We start from the raw sequence: 24,105 nt of genomic DNA, 5'->3' as shown, positions 1-24,105 counted from the left end.
TTTGTTACTTTTTAACTTTGCCATTTTTGTATTTTATTTTAAAATGTTTTTTTTTTTTCCTCCCTGGGTCCTGCTAGACTTTCCCTGTCATTTCCTGGAAGTTTTCCTCTTCAAAAAAATCAAGTGAGAAACGGAAAGAGAGTACTCCATTTTACAATACCTATTCCTCCCCCCCCCCCAAAAAAAACCCCTTTACCTCTCTTTTCCTCCAATGCTTACAGGTATAAAGAGCCATAATCTTCCTTACTGCTCAGTAGATGAGTTCCCTCTCTTTCCCAGGGTGTATTAGGTGTTTCAAAATGGCAGGGCCCTTAAAATAGAGCAGATGCAAAAGAGTTACCAGGTAACTTCAAGATTTGGTTTTGTAGGAAGGAGGCTTATGTGGCATGAACTTATTATCATGGGGTTTTCCATGGTGTCTTCTTAATTTTCTATCTTAAATGCTTGTATATTCTATAATAGTAGTCATTCAGCAAATTTATTTCCTAAAGTAAACCCCTTTTCTTTCATCTGGAGATAATTCACATTACTACAGCAACAAAAACTTTACTCACAACAATCCCTTTTTACTCACAACAAAGCTATGTAAGGTCGAACTAACTCTTTAATTTTGCCTATACTAAACCATCTGATACCTCTCCTATGAATCCCTACCCCTTTTCTTTGACTACTCCTTTTTGTTGAGTCTTGAGGCCTCCTGTATGAGAGGCCTCTTATAGCTGAAACATTTCCTCCTTGGTTTGGAAAAAAATGCCCACTTCTCTTAAAGATAAACTACAATCTTTCCTTTACTTCCCTTTCTTCCTCCCTTTTTTCTAACCTACCTGCAAACGTGTCTTTTCCAATGCTTCCAAAATTGCCTCGGAACTTTTAGGAATTTGGAGAGAAAACATCTAAAAAGCTTTTGAGGCTTCAAGGTTTAAAGGAAACAGTCAGGAAGCAGTCCCACACCCTGTGCATTGTTTGTTTTTCACAGTGAACCAAATTCTGAATTTTAAAGTCATATTACTGATGTAGTGGCTAAGGCACTATTAAGCTATGAAGTACTCCTTTTAAAAATCACCAGCTTTAAGGGATCTGGGTTTGGTTTGGAGGTTTTTGTTTGTTTTTTAATCAGGGAGGCTGGGCCTATCTAGGTCTTCTAGGTTTGGTTGAAGTATGGTGGAAGTAGTCACATGGTTGAATAAAGGGGAATTGAGCTGAGTATCCTCCCTGCCTTTCCTATGTTTCAGCCAGGTAAGGAAAGTGAGAACTTGACCTTCCTGAAATGGGAAGAGTGGCCAGAGAGGAATTGTTGCTAGGGAGGAGATTGTAATAAATGGATATAAAATGGATGACAGGGAGAGACTTGACAAGGTTCTGTGTTTTTGTTCTTATAATTACTAGTGGATATCAGTCAGTCTGTCCTTTCCTTTGCAGGTCTCTGTCATTTCATTTAAGTGTTTTTATGCTACCCAAGTTAACTGAGACTTAATTCCCCCCAACTGGGGGATTAAATCAGTGTGGACTATAGGGATAAGGAGCAACAGAAGGGTGCACAGGCAATCCACTGAGAATCTGCTTCTTAGTAATGAGAAGCAAGAGGAGAGAATGTATGTGCAGCTTGGGTTCTGTTAGGCAGTATTCCCATTTCAACCTTACATTGTGGATCCTTTGGTCAGAGTCCAACATCTCAGTCCATATACATCTGTTTTGGAGTTGTCAGAGACAAGAGTCCAGCACTTTCCAGTTGAAAAATTCAAAGTACAACATATTTTTTTCTTAAGAGGGTCGAATGAGAATGTGAAGTAGGAGAAAAGTAGGGGAAGAAGGTTGCTTCATACACTTATCTCATTTCAAGATGAGATCTCTCATAGTAGGTTACTTTTTTCCCTTTTTTCCCTCACCACTACCATTGTACCTTTGCTGTTCTTCCTTTTGCTACTTAGAAGTGGGGTAAAGATCGTCAATTTTACTTACTGATTTTGAATATTGGATGCCACCTTAATTGCTGACTGTTCTTATGGAGTACCTCAAACAAGAAGGATGTAGTGTTTTTTAAAAGGCATAGGACTTGGGTTCATATCCCACTTCATGCATACCCACATGATCCTCAGTAATTCCCCAACTTAACCTCAGTTTCTTTTTCAGTAAAATGAGGGCTTAGACTTGAGAGCTTCTCTGGTCCCTTTCAGCTCTAAATCTATGATCCTGTTATGTTAGGGAATAAAAACATATTGCCTAAATGGAAATAATTCTATTAACTTATACATTTGAAGATGTTTAAATTGATTTTTTGTGTAGTGGAAAAAAAGAAAGACCTAGGTTTAAACCCTTCTCTGTTTCTGTATTTTATTACCTTGGGTGAGTCACTTAACTTCTCTGGGCCTCCATTTCCTCCTCTGTAAAATGAGAAAGTTGCAGATTTTCATATCAGCACTCTTCATGGTTACAAAGAACTGGAAACAGAGTGGCTGCCCATCGATTGGGGAATGGCTGGAAAACTATGGCATATAATTATTATGAGATATTGTATAGTAAGAAGGGAAAATGAGAAATTCAGAGAATCGTGAAAAGATTTATATGAACTGATACAAAAGGAAAAACAAGACATTTACATATGTGCTTATAACAGTGTAAAATAAAATTTTGAACACTAAAAGAAAGTTGAATCCTTTTTATTGAGTACCTACTATGAACCAGGTACTATGCCAGACGCTAGGGATACAAAGGCAAAAATAAAACTTCCACCAAGGGACTTTCAGTCTGTGAGGGCATACGCCATATCCAGATAAATCAATACAAAGCACATACAAAGTACTTTGGGAGTAAAGGGAAAATACTCAGTTGGAAGAATTGAATGAGCTTTCCCTTGTAGGAGGTGTCACTTGGGCTGTGCCTTGAAGGAAGCTCAGGATTCCAAGAGGTGCAGGTGAGGAGAGGGAAACTTTTTCAAGGCACGGAGGAAGAAAGTAGCTTGTGCAAGTACATATGGGGTGAAATATCCTATCATGTATAGGGAATGGGAGGTAGGGGGTTTGACTGAGTGCCTAAAAGGAGTAATGGGAAATCAATTCAGGAAACATGGATTGGATCCAGGCTGTGGACGGTTTTAAGTGTCAGAAGGATTTGATCATAGAAGCAGAGGGAATGCCTGAAGTTTTTGGAGCAGAGTAAGCAAACTTCTCAGACCTGTGCTTTACATATTTCACTTTGGCAGCTGTTTGAAGGACAAGTTGGAGAGGTGAGGAAACTGGGAGCAGGGAGAACAATTAGAAAGCTATTATAGTGATCCAGGTGTGAGAGGTGATGAGGGCTTGAGTAGTGACTGACTGAGTGGAGAGAAGGAAGTGGATGTGGGTAATTTGAAGATAGAATTGATGAAACTTGACAGTTGATTGGGTATGGACCAGGTTGATGAAAAGAAGAGCGTAGTAAAAAAAACAGTGACAGTCTCTGAAAATATAATGAAACATACTTCCTCCTTCCACAACGTAGGTGAGGAATTATTGTAATATAATATTGCATACATTTTCAGATATTTTCTTTGAATTGATATTTTTTGCTTAGTTGTTTTTTGTTGTCACAAAGGAGAATTCAATCTGGAGGGAGGCAGGAAGTGATTCTTGTAAAAACAAAAGCATCAATAAAATGTATTTTTTTAATGAAACTGTTGAATTAACTGATCCTAAGATCCCTTTCATCCCTAAATCTTATTTAATCGTTTTCCTTAAGTATTAGAGGTTAGCTGAATGTCAGTATGAAACATTATACCATTTCTTGGGAAATCTATTTTTATAGGTCGTGTTTTCTTATGAATTGTGCTAAATTAATCAAATTGCACCTCTTTTCAGCTGTCAAATTTTTTTTTCAGAAATTGTTCTTAGGTTGCATTAAAAAAAAAATTCACCTGCTGTTTGACATTAAATAGAATCCATGTATTCTGACTGCTGATGTTTTATGTAATCCAAGAATGCTGCTTCATTATGTTTGAAATATTGGCTTAAACAGGAGTCTCTCCTAAGAGGGAAGAAAAACAGTTATTCTGATTAATCATTTCATTTTGTAATAAGTGGATCAAGTGTTCTTTATTTCTTTTCCAAAGATGCAGTTAAAATTTTAAAGTTGAGTAAAATTGTTTTGTTTTAGAGTTGTACTATAAATATTGTTAAAACATTATAGTGAAAATATTTCACTCTTTCAAACAGTTAAATGTTCTTTCCCCAGCTAGGAAAAGCTTGCTCCTTACAGCTTCCATATTTTTGGTGATGCTATTTTCATTGACATATACATCTCCCTCACCCCACACTCCAATGGATTACTAAGGACTATTGAATATACTTCCACAACATCACTATAATGTCCATTCCTTCCTTTCCACTTACAGTGTCACTATTCTTGTTAAGTCCCCTGATCAGCTGTCATGAATACCAATAAATGGTTTCCTAACTCAGAGGTTCTTAATCTGGGGTTTGTGGACTTAGATTAAAAAAAAAAATACATATTTATTTTCACTAGCCTTTAGTTTTCTTTGTAATCATATGTATTTAATGCTTTTAAAAACATTATTCTGGTAAGTGGTCTATAGACTTCACTAGACTGCCAGAGGGGACCATGACACACAAAATAGGTTAAGAACCTTCCTACATCTCCCCCTACTGCACCCCCATCCTAACTGGACTTCTGAACTCCAGCCTTTTGGTCTCTAGATCTCCCTCTGACCCATTCTTCACAAGATTTCCAAAGTAATATGCTGAAATACACAGGACCAAAGGACTTTGGTGATTTTCCATTTTCTACCAAATAAAACATACATTTCTTACAAACATTTCACAGCCTTCCACAATCTGACTCGAACCTATCTTTAACTTTACTTCCCACTACTTAATTCATGTTATCATGACTTAGACCAGATTTTGTTCCTCCCATCATCTTGATATCTCCTGCCTTTGGACATTAATGCACACTCTCTTGTTTATTCCTTGAACAGACTTGCCCCACATCATCTTTTTTCAGGACTCGGCTCAGTTACTATCCCCCTCTATAAAGCCTTCTCTGATTCACCCAACTGGAAACACTTCTTCCCACCTAGAATCTCTTATACCTTGATGTGTGACTTCCTCTACCCACTTTATTATATCATTACTTGGAGTGTAAAGTGAAAAAGCACTAGATTTTTCAGGCCCTGGCTTCCAATCTCAGCCTTCCCACTTACTACTTATATGAATCTGGGCAAATCCCTTAACCCTCCTCCACTCCACCCAACCTCAGATTGCTCGTCTATAAAAATTAGAGATTGGCCAAGGTGACCCCTGGGCTCCCTTCCAGCTGTAGAGCTATGACATTATGAATTTGTATTATAGTTATTTGTAGATGTCTCACTTCCCCACTATATTCTAAGCTCCTCAAACGCATCTCTGTATCTCTAGTACAGCCAACATACAGTATGTGCTTAATACATATTTGTTCAATTAAATTGCATATAATTCCTATCAGATGCCCTCTCCCCACCCACCTCAAACTAGTTCATGTTTGTATTCTAAAAGTAGCTTATTTCCTTAGTAGACTGTGACCCAAATTATCTTTTATTAAAGGATGTTGATTCCCCTCCCCCCCATTAACAGAGAATAACATAGCGAAAATAGAGTAGCATTTAATTTATCTGGCATAATGTGTATTGCAGATAAAATTTCTATATAACTGAAGCCTATTTTTTTAAATGTTCAAACTTTTAAAAAAAATTAATGGAAAGCTTCCTGAATCTGACTTCTTAGAATATAAGGTTAATAGCACAGGAGCATCATTATAAAAATAGACTATTATGATCTGATGCAATATAGTAGTATCCTTGGATAACACAGGGCTTTTTTATCCCACCCTGTAAAGCTATGAATTGTGCTTCTTTTTAGTTTCTGTCTGTAGTTTTTCTGTCATTTCCCTTACTGTCAAGCTGTCACTTCTCATCTTATTTTGTTTTGTTTTTTCAGTGTGCCTGCTACTAGCTAGGCCTTACCTTCCCTTTTCTAATTTATTGGTTCTGCCCAGCTTTGGGCTATGAAATCACTTAAGCAAGCTTATTGGAATTGTGTACAAAATAAAGATAAATAGCCTGTAAATGAGAACCAGAGGGCTCTTTTTTGAGTATAATGGTTAGGTGCTTCAGTACATAGACTGTGATGCCTGCTTTGGTTGCTCAGAGGCTTTTTTGCATTACTTTCTGGTTCCTGGAATCATAGAATTTAGAGCTGAAAAAGAAGTGCTTTCCAGATATTGTAATGATTAATGGTTCACGGCTGGATTGTTGCCAAATAAGTGGCCTCCAGATAAGTGAAATACTAGTCTAATAAGAAAACAGATTGAGCTGGGGAAGATTTTAAGTTTAATCTCTCTTTGTATCAAGAGACTCCTTCCCAAGTTTTTTCAGCTTTTGGCTTGAAGAAAAAAGACTATACTAACAGTGCTTCCTTAAAAAGAAATTCTGTAACAAGATAACAGAGGAAATGCCATTTTTAAGCCTGTGAAATATTGTTGCAAACAACTTAGATATTGAACCCATTTGATACTATGTTGTGACTACACATTTGGCAGCATATGAACTTGGCATGTGTCTAAGGAAAAATGTTGCTTTCTAGGTATTTTGTTTTTCAAAGGTTGTGGCAAGACAATTCAATATGGAATGTTAACAGGTTCTAGTGACTCTTCTGTGCCTTTTCCCCTTATTTTGAATTTTTGACATCGAGTCATGATAGGATCATAGTTTAAAATTGGAAGGGACATTAGAGGTCAGTGAGGTCAGCTCCCTCATCTGATAAGGAAACTGAGGCATACAATGATTACATGAACAGAATCTCACATCTAGAAAGTGTTGGATATGGAGTTTGGGCCTAATTTGCCCTTATTCCAAGTCCAGTATTCGATCTACTATATGATTCTGCCTTTTCAAAGTCTGAACTTGGAAAATGTGGGAGAAATAGCTTTTGGAAGCTGGCCATATGATATTTCTCCCAGCAAGATAGGCTCATTTGAGTTCTTTATCATTCTGTTTGAGGAACAAAACATTTCCAAAAATAGATGAACTGGTGGACATTCTGTACCCAGTAGCCAAGCCCCAGGAGGGAAGGAGAGAAGGCTTGTGCGTGCATTGAGGGACTAAGATACGATAATGCCTTTCAATGGGGAATACTCCAGGAAGAAAAAAAATGTTACTTTGATTTAGTAAACACCAAATGGTGTTTGTGAAATTTTTAAAAATTCAAAACTAACTAAAACTATAACTCTAGGTCATATGCCTTTGCTCTAGATAACATAACAGAAATCTGACAATAGGTCATGGATTTCAGGCGATACTTTTATACAATAGGAAATTTGGATAGCTTGAGTTCATTGCAGTAGAATATGGCTCAATAACTTTGTTATACTATAATTTTAACAAATATAATTTAGAGAATTTCCTTCATTGCTAGGGTATAAAAATTCATATAGATATGCACATGCACTTAGGCATGTCTTTTAAAAATTTGGTGTTATTTTAGAAATGAAGACAGAAGGTAGGATTTTTTTCCAAATGCATATAGTGATTCTTAGATTTGACATACAAGGTAAATCAGTGATGATTTACTATTCCTTTTAAGGAAATTAACTATTACATAAACAAGGAATCAGATTTCCAGCATTCATTTCAAAAAGGACCTCTTTTATCAAGAACAAAATAAAGAGCAGATTAAGATTGTAAGATTGCAAAAATTGAGCCATCAAATTGATAGTCTTTTATTTTTCTTTAAGATGGAGAGAAAATTATATCCTGTCAGGGCAAGTTTAAGGATGGACTAATTAGTTTTTAAATATGAGCTAATACTTAGGGCCATGCAGGCCACTATGTTTAGCTAAAAGAAAAACTGTTTTATGACTTCACTCCATACCCTTTGCTCTGGCCAGCATCTCCTAGTTGCATATCTCTGGTCAGAATTTGTGTGAATACCTAGTTGTGGTCCATTATAACCAGGAGTTAAATTCAAAGCACCTATTATGACAATAAGTTAACTTCCTATATTCTAGGACATTTACTACTAGTAGAATTTAAAACAAATCTTTGCATGAGCTGGACTATAAGTATGTTTGTTAGTCAAATCATTTTTGGAGAGTTATATTGTTGATAGATTTGGACTGAAAATTGCATAGTGAATCAAACTTTGTTCTTTTTAAAAAGGTCATGAAATGACACATTTATTTTCTTAATTATCAATTTGTGGAGGTGAAAGTTTTCCTAGTCAGTCATTAAACATTGAGTTCTACACACACTGTTTTTATTACATAGTGTCTTTTAAAGTTAAGTGATAAACTTAGCTGGGCATATAAAAGCAAGAATTTATTTTAAACCTATAAAGGGGGAAGGGGCACCATCAGCAGGATGGAACAGCTTTTATCACTTATATTAAATTACTCATATATGAATGAACTTTTACCTAATTTCTTGTTACTCATTGGAATGATCTGATAACTCATTTTACTGAAGACTAGGGTAGCAATAATATATACTTATTAAATTAGAAGAAACATCTGATGTCATTATCAGTTAATATTTATTTAGCATCGGGGGTATATGAGACTGAACTAGATGAACAAATGCACATTTCCATTATTTTCTGCTATTAATATAAGTCATTTGGGAATTTACACTATTATCCTGCAAATGTAATCATTTTATTGCACCTGCTACTATGTTCTGCAACCCCTGACTCCTCTATGCTCATATCTAATAAGGAAAGTTCTTTTTAAAGGTAATGAGCTAATCTTGCCTCACAGTTCTAATTCTGAACAAGTTTACATCTTCTTGCTTTTTATTACTTGAATGGAAGGGGGAAAAGCAATATTTGCACATTTGTGTTTTATTCCTAATTTGAAAACGGAGCCCTCACACATCTTTAAAACTAATTTGAAACATTTTGAAACAATCTTTAAAACATTTGAAAAAGTGAGTTGGAACAGTTTTTGGCTTATCTTTTGGTTTAAGCATGAATAAATGTATAACAAATGTATAACAAATAAAAAGGGGAAAATTTAGAAGTAAAAGCTTTTTCATGGACTCAGAATTCAGCGTTATCATGTGTGTAAGTAGCAGTGTTTTAAGATTTTTTTTTCCAGTTTCTTTTTAAACAAACTAAGTAGTTTAATTTTTTTGATTTGCAGTAGGGTTTTGTTTATTTTGTAGTGTGTGGATTCTTTCCATTAAAAACTTATTCTCAAATTATTGATTTAGTTTTTATTACATGACATTTTCATAAATGTCAATAATACCCCTTTTAAAAAGTTATTTATATCTCAGAATTTTAATAATAAGCCATATGCTGTAGATTTCCTACATTTTATATTTATTGTTTTTCTATATTAAAATATTTTCTCTCAAAACATCAAATAAAAAGGCTTTTTTGACACCATTCTCAAGCACTGCATTACAACAGTTCATACCACTGTAAGGCTCTAGCACTCAGATAATTGATAAAGTATAGAATTTTTGAATGTTAAATTGAAACATATTTAAACATACCTCTTAGAAGATCCTAGGGAATTTACATATACTTTTCAGTAGTTTGTGATAACTAAATGAAGGTAAATTCCATATGTAATCCATTATCCTTCAGGCAGTACTCAGGCTAAGGATTTCATTATACCTTTCTGAGATAGTCACATGAAATTAGTTAAATATTAATCTGTACCTTTCTGCTAAGTTGTATTAGTCCAGCATCACTAAATTGCCCGTAGAACCTTTGTTCAGTTGAAGGTCCTTTAAAAATTCAGAACCTGATGCCCTCTCAGATGCCATATGAAGTGCAAGCCTGCTCGCCCCCAGATTTTTGCTTTGTGTCATTGTTCCAGTACAAGCCTTTTAAGGCAGCAAAGCCAGTCTTTGTAAATGAGATCTGTGGAGACTGCATTGCTGTTGATTATAAATAGTCTTGCTGCAGCTTTAACCTTTAGATTGCTAACAGATCTAGTGAATAATATGAAAATCCCCAATGGAGTTAACTCTTTGTGGCCAGTTTTTTTTTTGAAGAACATTGAAGAATAACTTTTGAAAATTTAGTGAATCCATTAAGTGCTCCTGTGTCTAATCTAGGGAAAATATTCTATAAAAGTATCTAAATTATGTAGTGGTAATTGTTTTTGTTTTGCTAAAAATGTGCTTGTTAAAGCCGATGTGGTTTACAAAATCAAACGCATTTCTAATCTCAGTGTCTCTGCTTTTGCCTGTCAAGCCCTCCTTCTTAGCAAAACCGGTGCTGATAGAAGCTTGATCCAGTGGAACACGTGGCTATGTGTGTTGATTGACTGAAAAAGAAGAACTGATTTACTAAATTTATTCCTAACTGGCTACAGCAAGTCCATTCCAGAGACATTTATTGGGCACTAGGGATAAAAGAATGACAGTTCTTTTTCTTAAGGAGCTTACAATCAAAGTGGGGGAGGGGATTGTATGTGGGGAAGACAAATGAGCAGGAAGTAAGACAGAATGTGATAGGGGCAAAGGAGAAAGCCAGACAAATTCTTTAGGAAAATTTGAGGAGCATGAAAACTTTTTCAGCTGGGGGACTAGGAAGCTTCAAAAGGAAAGGTACCTGAGCTAACATCTAAGGATTTCAGCAGATTGAATTTAGGATAGGAGTGTGTTTCTGGCTTGGAGGATGATAAAATCAAGGGAACACAGCTGATCTTCAGTTTGACTGTTCTCATATAGGTTTTGTGAAAGGGAGCAGTGTGAGGGAAAGGTTGGAGTCAGATTGTGGAGAATCTTAAATGCCGGGCTAAGGAGTTTATTTATAGGAAATAAGGGAGCTGTCATAGTATTTTAGTAGGGGGAATGATATGGTCGCATCTGAGTATTAGGAACATTATTATTTCAGCTATGCAAGGAATAGATTGAGAAGAGTGAGACTGGAGGCGGGAAGCTACTTAGGATGCTGGTGTAATAGTCTAGTCAGTTAGAAACGAAGGCCCAATGATGCTAACTCTGATTCTTTAGTAGAGCAAAGAGGAGATGCTGGGTGCTAGAGATAGGGCTCTCCTCCACTTCTTAACTGTTGCCAGAGGCTCTGAATCCTTTGCTGTCCAGGGGTCCACTACTCTTCAGTTTCAGCTCAACAAACATAGTACTTGCCCTCAAGAAACTTATATTCTCCTGGAGGGTGCGGATAGGACAACATACAGCTAATAAAATATAAGGTAGGGAATGAAGGGTGTAAAGGAATGTGCCAAGCGAAGCACTCTAGGGGAATGTGAGGAAGGACAGAATATTTTTAGGTGGGGAAAGGATTACAGAAGGTTTCACAGGGGCAGTATTATCTGAGTTGAACTGTGAAGGAATAGAGGAATTGTGACAGGTAGAGATGAGTGTATATGTTCCAGTCATTCCTTCAACAGACATGTTAGTTGTCTGTGTACCATGCACTGTGGGGGATAAAAAGACAAGGGAAAACCATCTCTGCCCTCAAGGTGCTTATATTCTAACCAGGGAGACATCCCAGCTTTCAAAGATTCAGAGTCAGGAAAAAGATAATCTTCTCACCATTTAACTGTTAATCTAGGCAACTAAGTGGTACAGCTGATAGAGCACTGGACTTGGAGTTAGGAAGACCTGAGTTCAATCGCACCTCAGACACTTAGTAGATGTGTGACCTTGGACAGGTCATAGAACCTCTATTTACTTCAGTGTCCTCATCTATAAAATGAAGATAATAACAGCACTTACCTTCCAAGGTTGTTGTCAGGATCAAATGAGATATTTGGAAAATGCCAAGCACAGTATCTGGCACATAGTAAGCACTAGGTATGTTGTCCTTAAAAGTGCTTTAACACTAGGCCCAGGTAGTTAGGCCCCCTCATGCCAGTAAGGGTTAGAGATAGGATTTGAATCCACGTCTTCAGACTCCAGGTCTAGAGTTCTTTTCACAAGACCTTTTCTCTGACTGCCTTCCTGTCTCTAACTGTATCTTTACCCATCCTTCAAGGCCCAAGTCAAATGCTATTTCCTTCATGGAGTCATTCCTGAGCTCCCCACTGGAAATTACTTCTTTCTCATATAACTTTAACACTTTTATTCTCCGAATTGCATTTATCTGTATACTTATATTACTCTCCCTTTATTAAATTGTAATATCTCTAAGGGCAAGATTTGTCTTAACTTATTTTTGTACCTTTGTCTTTACTGAGTATAGTACATTTTACTTGGTAGACAATACATTTTTGGTGGCCAAATGAATGAGCCTAGAAATCAGTGGTGATTTAGAATACTATATTGGTCCTAATGTAAAATATTTTTCTCAGGAAAGATATATAATATATATATTATGTATATATGTATACAGTGATTTAAAAAATCACTTCTTAGTTCACTCTTATGTTTTATACAGTCAGATTCTTGGGGGTGGGGTATGGTTTATATTTGGATATGGTACAGTATGTATGTGATGGAAGGATTTCCATTGATAGGTAATTTTTTCAAATGTGCATCTAACCTGACCTTCCCTTTCCTCAAAGAATAAATAACTTGCTTTGCAAATTTATGGATCATGGATCCAAGGCTGTTGCCCAAACCAATTTTTGCTGCTTTAGCTTTATGAAAATTTAAAATTATTAGAAACAATTTTAAAGTTCAATAATTCTTAAACATCCAATTTATGACCTTATAATCTTATTCAGTCACCTGTAAATGATTTTTTATTTTTCTTTAATTCTTTTGTAAAATCTAATTGTTTTTCTCCTTTCTGAAACTAAATTCCTCTAGTAATTCAGTTTTGTAAAAATTTTAGTTTAGGAATGGTAAATTACATGATGAGCTAGTTTCCTGTAATTATTTCTAATAAAAAATATCTCACAATGCCCTTAGGAGCCATGAATTCTGTCAGCTACTTGCCTATACTTTATTTAAAAAAATCCTTGTAATGAGATCTGCTTAATTTAGTTCATCTTTTTATATGTAACACCTGGAATGCTGCAGTTCTCAGAGATGATTTCTGCTTACGGTTAGCAGCATTTCCATATCTGATTTTGAGCAGTAGTTGTAAGGGTTAATGAGGCGTGCTGTTCTTCCTAAGAAGCAATATATATGTTTTTATATGTCACAGTGGTAAATTTCAAGTCATTTTACCACTGGGACACAGTAAGATGTACAGTAGTTTAAGTTCTATCTCACTACTTTTGCCCTGAGAACCCTGAAAATTAATGTCAGTAGCTCATGTAGACAGTTTTTAATTGTAGAAAATTGTATAGGGGGAGAGGGAAGCCTTTTGAGTTCCTTTATCTGGGATTCTCCTTATAGCAAATGTTTGTTTTGTTTTGTTTTGTTTTTTCACCAGAGGTGTTGGCTTGTACCTCAAGCTAGCTGTACCTCCCTGACTGGTGATGAATATGTTCTATTTAGCAGTATTCTTTAGATGCTTCTTCCCTTTAGCATATGTTTGGGTATGTTGTACACAGTTTTCAGGCATTTAAGAGTTCACTGTGTTAACTTTTATCTGCAATACTAGACAAATAGACTGCAATTTGATGGAATGATTATTAACTATAAAGAAACTTAAAAGAACAAAGTTGTCCTAAGAATATGGTGATATAAAGCTGAATATTGATTTGCTCTGTCTTAGCCTCATTCTCTCTGCCCCAATGCTAACTTTTAAATATTAAACTATTTCTTCTGTTTACTGAAGTAGATAGAAATACTGATTTTTATTTTCCTAGAAAACTCTAAAATATTGACATATCTACAGAATGAAGAATGTACATTTGTAATTTTTGAGTCCTAAAACAATGTTGACAATATCCTAAAAGAATGCTATAGTACTTTAAAATCAAATAAATTAACTATAAAACATGTTTATAACTGAAACTTCATGTTACCAGTTTATATACCATTAAAACCTATATTAGAGTTTTATTGAATTATAAGGATCATAAATTTTTTTTAAAGAAAACAAGTTGGTTTTTATTTTGTTTTGTTTTGTTTTTTTCCTTAGGCATGACTAGTGCAACAGAATGAAACTATTGGCTTTTAGTTCTGGCACAGTATGGGACAAGAGAGCTTTACATGTAGCTTTAATGACTTTTCTATTTCTGAATTTAAGAACAGTGCTAGTATATTTCAAGCACAGTTGTTTTAGTTCTTTGACATATCCCCATTCATTTTCCTGGGTTTAAGCAAAATGCTAACAGCTGCTCTGTGAGGAAAGAGATGCCCAAAGATCCTTCAGTTCAAAATATAGCCTCTGTAATCTGTGGTTTAAATCCAAAGAAGGGAGCAAATAAAACATTTTTGTTTCAAACTAATACCAGCTTTAATACATGCCACTTACACCCCACAGTATTAAAGGAAACACTCACTAAAAGGCAACTCTCAGATCCCACGGAGCAGAATCACAGCAGGGTTCATTCCTGGATTTGTTTTCGACTTCTATCAGTGTCCTCTCTTTCAGCAGATCCAGCTTGAATCACATGAACAGAGTTGCTTGGCAGGTTTTGTTGCCCTTTTGTCCCCTGAGAATTTCAGTCTCATTTATTTTGACCTGTGGGTCTCTTAGCTGTGAGTCTTTGAAGAATAGAGAAGAAGCAAAAGCATCAGCCCAGCATAGCGTAGCAATATTTTTCTTTTTCATAGCATCAGATTTGGAAATTCTCATAGGTGGAGGTTAAAAGATGATGATTCATATGAGCTAAGAATTCTTTTGGCTGAAATACTGAGCAAGGCTAGATAAAATTCCTCTGGTTTCAATAAATTGTGCTAGGATCAGATGTCACACTTCTATATTTTATCTAGTTTTTCATTAGGAGAGTAAACTAGCACTAGGAAAAAAAATACATTGCAAAGATGGAGTCCCTTTGCCTTCATCTGCAGGATGTTTTTACTTTAAAATCTTCCCACTTTCACTGCTTATAAAGGTATTCTCTGCATTTTGTTCTTTTACGTAGCCAGACCTCTTGGGGATAGGGGAGCAGGCAGAAAATGGGCTCTAAGTGGTTGATAATTTTGTAATCTCTTTACCTTTTCTTTTATGCATCTGAATCAGCTGAGTTCTGTATTTAATTAATGAGTACAGATTTTATTTATTTATGCTTCCTTGGACTTTGAGACTTACATTGTGTTTGAACAAAAAATTTAAATGTTTCTGTGAAAAAAATCAAGATGTTCCTTTTGTATGGGTAGGATAATGTTGATATTTTTATATCTTATTTAGAGTTACTGAACTCCAGTAAGTCCAATGTTTTAAAGTTGTAAGTTTAAGTCTCTGAGGGGGACGTAGGGAGTGGAGTATGTACTAATTTCATCCAACAAAAAGCCAAGAAATAAAAGGGCTCTTTATGAATGAAAAAGACTAACTTTTTGTGAATGGAAAAGACTAACTTCTAGCAAATTCAGTGTCATATAGCATCTCTGTTGACCCTGCTGTACTTCAGTGGGCTGTGCTGTGGCTAATTTTGAGGAAAGCAGTTTGATTACTGAAAGCATTCTCTGGTGCCTTTGAAGCTCCCTACTTCCATTTCTGAGCTGCTACTTCCAGCTTCTCACAGATTTATGTTTGTTGCCAAGGATTCATTCATTCCTTCAACAAATACTCAGCCAGCAAATATGCTTAGAACTGAGAGTTGTTGGGAAAGTTAGAAAGCTTAGGTAAGGCAAGCAAGCTCATTGCCTTCATGGACCTTATATCTAGTAAGACACAGACACAGGTCAGTATAAAGCAAAGCATCACATGGTCAAGAGATATTCGGTAATGAGCTTAGAAGCTGTCCCCAAGTCAGCCTAGGTGTCTTGCCACCTCTTACCAGCTTCCTTCTCTTGTTCATTTGATTCCTTCTCTGTTTACTTTTTATTTTTGGTATGCATGTTATATCCTCCTGAGTAGAATGTAAACTTCTTGAGGCTTCTTGGCCTCAAGTCTCACATATAGTACATCAGAGACTTCAGCTTTAAAAGAGATCTTAAACCAGGAGTTTAACCTTTTTGTGTGTTAGGGACCACTTTGTCAGTCTGGTGAAACTTATAGACCTCTTCTTAAAATAATATCTCTAAGTGAATAAAATAAAATATATAGAATTACAAAGGAAACTAGTTGTACTGAATTAGTTTTCAAAATATTTAAAATAAAGTTCATAGATACCAGGTTAAGAACTCCTTCCTTAGACCACAAACTATAAGAGAAGGACCTTAAAGCAGTGGTGTCAAATTCAGATAGAAAAGGGAGCCACCAATCTAAACTGCATGCAGACCCCATATTGACTTAGTTTTAAATGTATTGTTATCTGTTTTATTGTATTTTTTTATTTTGTTAAATTATTTATCATTTATATAGTAATCTGGTTCAGGCTGCCAGGCAGTGGGTTTGATGCTTCTGCTTTAGGGCATGGAAACAGAAACAGAGTGAGCATTTAAATATTTCTTGATTAAACTGCTAAATTTTGACATGGAAAATAATGTTGGAGGTAGAAACATATTATAAAAGGATAGGTTTGAGGGAACCTGAGATGTGTCATTTAGAAAGACAGCTGGCTGGTATAACAGAGGTCTGGACTTGGAGTCAGGAAAAAAACATTTGAGTCTTGCTGTATGACTTTGTGCTAGTCACTTAACCTCTGGAATCAGTTTTGTCATTTATCAAATGGAGATAACAATAGCACTTACCTGCCAGTGTTGTTCTGTGGAAAAAGTGATTTAGTGTGTGATAGGAAGCACTTTGCAAACCCTAAAGTGTTATATAAATGTTAGCCTACTATCAATACTAATTAAAAAAGAGGGAGGGAGGGACTTAGCAGAGGGAAGAACATGATAGATGTCCTCAAGAATTTGAAGGTCCATATTGTGGAAGAAATGTTGGGTTTGTAGTGCAGTATATTATAAATAGTAAATGCTTAATAAATGTTACTTGATGACACAGAAAAACTCGCATTTTTATATTGCACCTTACCAAGTACTTTATTTACAGTAACCCTATTATTATTCTTACTTATAAAATGAGAAACTGAGACTATATTACAAGGAGAGTTCTATTGGGTAGTGAAAGTGATATAAAAAAGAAAGTATCTTTAAAACATTTTTTTTAAAAAACTGAAATTCATGCATACTCAAGGGTTATGAAAGCCTCCAGTTAGTAAATATTTTGTAAATTTAAGTCACAATTCTCTAATATCTTAGGACTTTGCTGCGTTTTAAGTTTATACCAAGTGTTTTCCTTAGTACCTGGACAGTGTTGGTCTGGAGGTCTAAGTTCACTCATATTGCAGTGATTAGAGGGAAATCATGGTCACTTTTCTTGGGAGATAAATCTGCCAGCCGTGTGGGTGCATTTAGGAAATTTTGGATGGGATGACTTCTAAAGAAGTTTCCTAACACTAAAAATTACTTTTGTCTGCTTTAGTAGACATATACACACATTTATTACATAAATTCCTGATTGACAAGACAGAAACATAGTAGGTAAGGTGAATTAATACATTTTAAGTTTTTTCCCCCAAATTAGCACCATTTATAAACATTATACACGAGTACTAGAAATGTTTACTGATTTTCATATCTGTTTTCCTTGAGTAATCACTTAACCTCAATCAGCATATCAAATTGAGATTTTGCTTGATCTGTTTTTATCACTTGGTGTACTTGGAGCATTCATTGCCCAGTTTTATAGCTAAAAATCATCATCCAGGGCTTCATTACCTAAAGAAATAAAGATGAAATTTTGCAAAAAAAAAAAAAAAACAAACAAAAAACAAAAAAACTGAAACTCAGAGACTTCACATGACTTCCATGTGATCACACTCCTAATAAATGTTGGAGTCTCATTTCAAACCTAAATCTCATGGTGCAATACCAGTAGTACTCTTTGTACTTCTTCTCACTGTACTTCCTGAATGACAAATGACCTTTTAATGAAAAACATAAGCAACATTTCCACATTGGTCCTCATTCCCAAAATATTTCTATAAGAACTACATCCTGAACTCTGAACAATAGCTTAAACACCAGTCTGATTTTTTTTTTTTGAACACAAAATCTGTCCCTCATTGCTTGGATAGAAAATATGCCAGTATCCTGGTTCCGTCCAGTATCAGTATGATGACACGCTAAATGGACACTCATGCTACTTCCTGTTACTATCTTGAGCTTCCTTGAGTATTTCAAAATTCTTTGATTTCTGATTTCATCAGAGTGGACACTTCCTGGTATTTCACAACCCTTTTACCATTTAGTAGATGGTCTTCTGAGTTACCATGGCTGCTGAATTTAGCACCCTCTGGCCACTGGGTGAAGAGCCCCCTCTACTCTTAAGCTGTTCCTTGTTGGAAAGAATCTGCAAGAACATGTACCTTCAAGAACCCACACTCACCTGCTTTGCAAGAGAAAGATATTGAAGCAGGATTTTAGCTAAACATGAAAAAAATATGCAGAAGTATAATTATTTTTTTTAATGCATGAAGGTTTTTCTTTATTGAAAGGAATAAAGGACCTATAAGATTTAAAAGAAAAACAGTATGCTGTACTTGGACCATTAGATAGTAATGAAATAATGACTAAGATAAAAGAACTTTGTACTTGAACTTAATTTCTCTTCATCCTTTTTTAGGAACTTTTTATTAATTTAAAAATATGGCTTAAATTTTCATGTGCTTTTACCTTTTTCCTACCCCATTAAGGAAGAAAAGCAGTTAGATAAGAGCTGCCTGAATTTTGTAGTGGAAAAGGGGAATGTTGCCAATTTTGCTCTCTAGCTTAGTTTCCATTACAGGAAAAGTAAATTGGGATTATGGTAAATGATAGTTCAGATATTATGAAACATTCTTTGAATTTCTGGAGAAGATCCTGTAATAAATATATCAGCTTGATGTAGCACCCAAAATCGTTGCAAAGGATTGGGAGAAGGTAAAAGTCAACTTTTTTTTAACCTGATTTTATTTATAGTAAATGTGCTCATCTGGCTTTACTAATAATTGTGGATTGCTGTAGGACTAGGATCTAGGGAAGATACAAAGATAGTAAGAGCTGATTTTTTACATTAAGGGCATTTGCACATTCCAAATTCTTTTATTCTTAGACTATACTGTTATTCAGAATCAAGACCACGACCCCCCATTTTTGGAAGAAGTAGACAGTATATTGTCATGCACGCCCCAACAAATCTATATTTGGTATCGTGTCATGACTGACAAATGATTCTTAGTTTCTGTTCCAAACTTATACTGAGAGCAACAGCTTGATTTTTAAAGTCAGAGTTCAGCGTGGCCTAAAGAAGCAGAAACTGGCTCACCTAGGACACTCCTGAAGGATGTCTGATCATCTATTTAAAGTTAGAAGAGACTTAATAGGTCATCTTGTCCAACCCCCTTTTTGCAGATGAGAGAAATGAGGCCCAGAGCTTAACTAATGTGATCACATAGGTAGTAAGTGGCAGGTAGATTGTAACTGCTTATATGTGAATTTCCACCAACAGATACTAGGTCATTTTTCCAAGGCCTCTGATGTAATCGGGAACAGAGTCTGAACTGAACAAGCCCACTGTCCTAAACTGTTCTCCACCCATGTTTTTAATAGTTATTTCTTTAAACCCTTCAGATGAACCTGTGCATTTTGTCTTTTGTAAAAAAAAATACTTCTCTCTTTATTTGTAGCTTTTAATAGTAAGAGATCAGACCTTCATCCATCCTGTAAACGTGATGCTTAAAGGATTACAGTTGCCATATTATTTCCTTTCACTAGAATGAACTCTCTCTACGTGCAGAACTCTGTGACCACCTATTGCAACAGTTCTAGTTAGAAATTCAAGGCTGTCAGCTATCTACCAACTTTAAAATTTCAAGAAGACATGGAAGCAAAGGCAGGTAACAGGATAAATGCAAAAGCAAAGTATGGTACTCTAGGAATAGTGTTAGAAGTGGTAAAAGTCAGCACTGAGACTGACATGGTAAACAGATAACAGGTTTTTATTTTAAACCTAGATGAGAAAAAAAATCAAATAAAAAAGACTATTGTTGTGGGTGATAATGGGTGACAGAAAATGGAGCTTCTTGCTTATTTTGTTTCATTTTTCTCTTGGAGGACAATGAACATAGAAAACCAGATAGAAAATGACTAATATAGAGTTGAAACCCAAGATCAGTAGATAGACAGTATCCCCTTGACAAATTCAAACCACTTAGCCAAGATAAGTTACATCTTAGGAGTAGATGGGTAGATGCAATTAGTGAAACGTTTTTAACAATCTTTGAACAATCACAAAGAATGGGAAAGACACTTCAAAACTGTAGAAAGGCAAACTCTGTCCTGATTTTCTGATAAGGAAATAGAAGTCTTCAGACCACATAGATCAGTAAGTTTGACTTAAATTCCTGTTCAAATTATAGAACATCTTAAAGGGAAGGTTAGTGAAAAAGAAGCATTGGTTACATAGAGGTGTCATGGCTTCATTAAAACTTCGTCATGCCAGACTAACTTTATTTCCTTTTCTAAATGGGGCTATTAAATTGACAGGTTGGGGCAGACTCCTTTTTAATTAGATTTTATTTTAGCAAGGCATCTGATAAAATTCTTCATGCTCCTCAGGTGAGCTAAAAGGAAAGTGTAATTTCAGACCTGCTTAAATGGCTGAACCCAAAGAGTTGTTTAATGGGTCATTATCAGCCTGAATAGTTTCAGTAGAGTAACTCAGGGATCTTCTCTTGGTCCTGTTCTTTTGAACATTTTTGGCAGTGACTTTAATAAAGACATAGATGACATGTTTGTTAAATTTTCAGATGACACAAAACTGCCATTTGTGGCTAAACTCCTTAAAAAGATCATCTGCAATAGGCCCTTCTACTTTCTTTCCTTTTACTCTTTTAACTCTTTATAATCTGGTTCCCCACCTCATAATTCCACGGAAACGACTACTTTGTCCAAAGTTGCCAGATCTAATGGCCTTTCCTCAATCTCTCTGCATCCTTTGACACGGCTGATTATCTCTCCTCCTTGATATTCTCTTTTCTCTAGGTTTTTGGAACACCACTCAGGGAGTGGAAGGTGACAATTACCCTAATTTTTGAAAAAAAGGGAAAGGTAGATCCCACAAGTTATTGGCTAATGAGCTTGATTTTCATTCCTGAAAAATTGTAGAATGGGGTGGGTTTGTGACAGTTGAGGAAAAAGTAGTGATAGCTCCATCAAGATCAGGTAACCATAGGGACACTACCTGTTAATACCTACCTCAGAGGACCTGAGGTAACAATGAGGTGCTGTATGTAAAGCCTTTCACAAACTTGAAAGCACTTTATAAAATGTCATATATTATTTGACTGGTCAGTCAGGGGAATGCTGTATAGATTTCAGCAAAATACTTAATAGTGTATCTCATTCTGCCCTTTATGATACAGGGGTTCACTGAGTGGCTCAGCAATCTCATCAGTTCTTTCTGGATGCTGTTCATTTGGGATGAGTGACTGGAAAAACCTCCAGGGCCTCCTTTCTTATCCCCTTATCTTGGGTGTGGGCTCCATGTAAGGACTTGTCATTCTATCCTTTCTATTTCACAGCCCTGCAGATAGGCAACTCTGCCTCTCTGACAGTAGTGATTCTCCTCTCTGTCTCTTCTCCGTTATAGCTTTTAAAAAATCCTTTTTGTTTTACTTGCCAGCCTCAGCTTGTTTTGAATGTTAGCATTCTTGACGTTGTTTTGACTTGCAGGTAGGTAACTCAGTGGATAGAACATGTGGAGTTGGGAAGAGCTAAGTTTTAAATTAGTTTCAGACTCATAAAAGTTGTGTGACCCTGTGCAAGTCATTTAAACCTCTTTCAGCCTCAGTTTGCTCTTCTATAAAATGGAGATAATAATATACCTATTTTACAGGGTTTGTTTTAAAGCTTAAATGAAATTATATAAAAAGCACTTTAAAGAGATAAATTGTTATTATTATTCATTACTTTTCCTTGCTTCCATATTTTACACATCTTTTAAAATCTTAAATTGTTGGTGAGTTTCTTTTGTATCTCTATCAGTAACTTTAGGAACCTTCAAAATGTTCTTCCTCATTGGAATTGATTCTTATTGTATCTTCATGGTTTTATTGTAGAGAGTTACCCATTATTCCTGAGTTTACTCTCCGTGCAAAATTTTGGTCTGTGTGATCCTTCTATCCTTTCTTCTATACCTATGAGGGACAGTTAGACAGCACAGTGGATAGATCACCTGGCCTGGTGTCAGGAAGACCTGAGTTCAAATCCTGTCTCAGACACTTACTAACTGTGTGACCCTAAGCAAGTCACTTAGCCTCTGTTTGCTTCAATTTCTTCATTTGTAAAACATGGATAGTAACACTACCTAATTCCCAGTATTATGAGGATAAAAAGGGAAAACAATTGTAAAGCACTTAGCACAGTGCCTGGTACATAGTAAGTGCTATATAAATGTTGTTGTTATTGTTGTTACGTAGTATGACTGCATGATGTAAAGATGAATAACTCTTGACATGTATGATTGAGGAAAACTGTATTCATTTTCTACCTTGCCAGTGACTATCCAGATTGTGTACCCTTTGCTCACTTTTGCATAGGTAAATGCTAAAATAAATGCTTGTATTTGTTGAGTGAATAGGAGGATATATTAACTCTGGGCTCTGGAGTGATATATAATAGAAAACTTAGGAAAAGGAGAAGGGAACTTAGCAAAACATGTTTCATAAAACTGGTGCTAAGTATCAGGAAGAAGTACAGGATGAAATTGGAACTCTGAGAGTCTCTGGTGTAACAGCACTGGTATAGCAACTTCTCTTTTCTTTTTCCCTTTACTCCAGTGTGGTGTCCCTTTTCAAGAAGATGATGTCATTGTGCTTAATGGCAATAAAGAAGATGTAGAGGTGTTAAAGAAGAGAATGGAAGACAGACGACTCAGAATGAAACTGGGAAAGGTAATGTACTTTGCTTTTCTCTCCAGCATATATGCCAGTGTGTCTTCAGTGGTTTTAGATGTCTTCTTGGCAAGATTAGTATTCAACTAAACAATCATGAATGTATTTTTAATGAGTATAAATACAGTTTACATTATTCCTCATCTTCTTAATAGCTATGAAGAGAACTTTGTTTCCACTGTAATCTAGAACAATTATAGAGCATTGGTCAATTATCCAATTCAAGGGTAGAGTTACTTACTGACTTACTCTTGATCAGTTTCACTTCAGTTTCAGCTACATAGCAGATTGAGTACCAGGTTTGCTTTCAGGAAGGTCTGGGTTCCAATTCAGCCTTTCTTGTTAGCTTTGTAGCCCTGAGTAAATCATTGCATGCCATAAGAAACTCCTTGAGAGTTTTTCTATCTACTGAACTTAAAATGGTTGCCATCCGCATTAGTTGAGACACTTTCCAACTCTAGAATCCTCAGGCTGATAAAATCACAGATCCTTTTGATATTCACAAAGGTAGGAGATGTGCAAAGAATCACAGCCTTCCCACCAGCAGAGGTTATGGACCACCATACTCTTCAAAACAAGTATGATTTTTTTTTTAAACAAGACATTAATGAAAATAAGAATTTTTAAAGACAAAAAAATGCAGTGTGGCCTGTTTTATAAGTCAGAAAAGTAGATAATGCATTTTGGAATATTTTCCCAAAAAATGGTTTTTTATCTCTAAAGAGAGCCACCCAGTTAGTAGGAATTTCAGAAGATATATAACCCAACCTCCATGACATTTGCTGGCTCAGCACTCACTTGACAAATGCCATTGGAGGTTTCTTTTGTATACAACTTGCTGAAGATTTCCAGATATTGAACTTTTATTGTACTTCTGCAGTGTTTTTACTTCTTTAAAAAACAATAGTATTGCTATTAGATGTGATATTCATTCAGATTAAGTTATCTGTGTAGATGTGTTGGTGATTATTCTGTTATTACATTGTCACCACATCATGGAGTACAAATGTAAAAAATAACGGTGTAGTGGATAAAATATTGGACTTGGAATCAAGAATACCTGGTTTTGAATCTCATCTTGGACACTTAATAACTTTTTAACCTTTGAACAGGACAGCCAGGTGGCCTAGTCAATAGAGTGCCAGACCATGAGTCAGGAAGATGAGTCTTCCTGAGTTCAAATGCAGCCCCAGATACTTATTAGGTGTGAGACCCTGG

The 24,105-nt window shown here is 35.7% G+C and overlaps 2 protein-coding genes across 10 annotated transcripts in view; one reads left to right on the top strand and one right to left on the bottom strand.

The window, feature by feature from the left end:
* Positions 1-24,105, bottom strand: part of LOC140519937 (beta-1,3-galactosyl-O-glycosyl-glycoprotein beta-1,6-N-acetylglucosaminyltransferase 7-like) — a 46,012-nt gene that overhangs the window by 9,741 nt on the left and 12,166 nt on the right. The window contains exons 2-5 of one of the 8 annotated variants that reach the window (XM_072633472.1): positions 14,347-14,551; positions 3,890-3,999; positions 2,339-2,483; positions 197-310 (exon numbers count right to left, since the gene is read on the bottom strand). The gene's annotated coding sequence lies outside the window, so the exon portion shown is untranslated. Of the gene's footprint in view, positions 1-196; positions 311-824; positions 2,289-2,338; positions 2,484-3,889; positions 4,000-9,523; positions 9,929-14,346; positions 14,552-24,105 lie in introns of those variants that run through there. The other 7 variants (XM_072633475.1, XM_072633476.1, XM_072633474.1 and 4 more) reach the window with 7 other exon arrangements.
* The window catches only part of RTF2 (replication termination factor 2), a 65,310-nt gene that overhangs the window by 31,837 nt on the left and 9,368 nt on the right, over positions 1-24,105 (top strand). For both annotated transcript variants that reach the window (XM_072633491.1, XM_072633492.1), the window contains exon 6: positions 22,774-22,887. In XM_072633491.1, the coding sequence (XP_072489592.1) occupies positions 22,774-22,887 (114 nt within the window). The remainder of the gene's footprint in view (positions 1-22,773; positions 22,888-24,105) is intronic.

The sequence above is a fragment of the Notamacropus eugenii genome, chromosome 1 (assembly GCF_028372415.1).
Source record: "Notamacropus eugenii isolate mMacEug1 chromosome 1, mMacEug1.pri_v2, whole genome shotgun sequence".
Classification (NCBI taxonomy): domain Eukaryota; kingdom Metazoa; phylum Chordata; class Mammalia; order Diprotodontia; family Macropodidae; genus Notamacropus; species Notamacropus eugenii.
The sequence above is the reverse complement of the archived record's forward strand: the minus strand, read 5'-3'. Positions and strand labels throughout refer to the sequence as shown.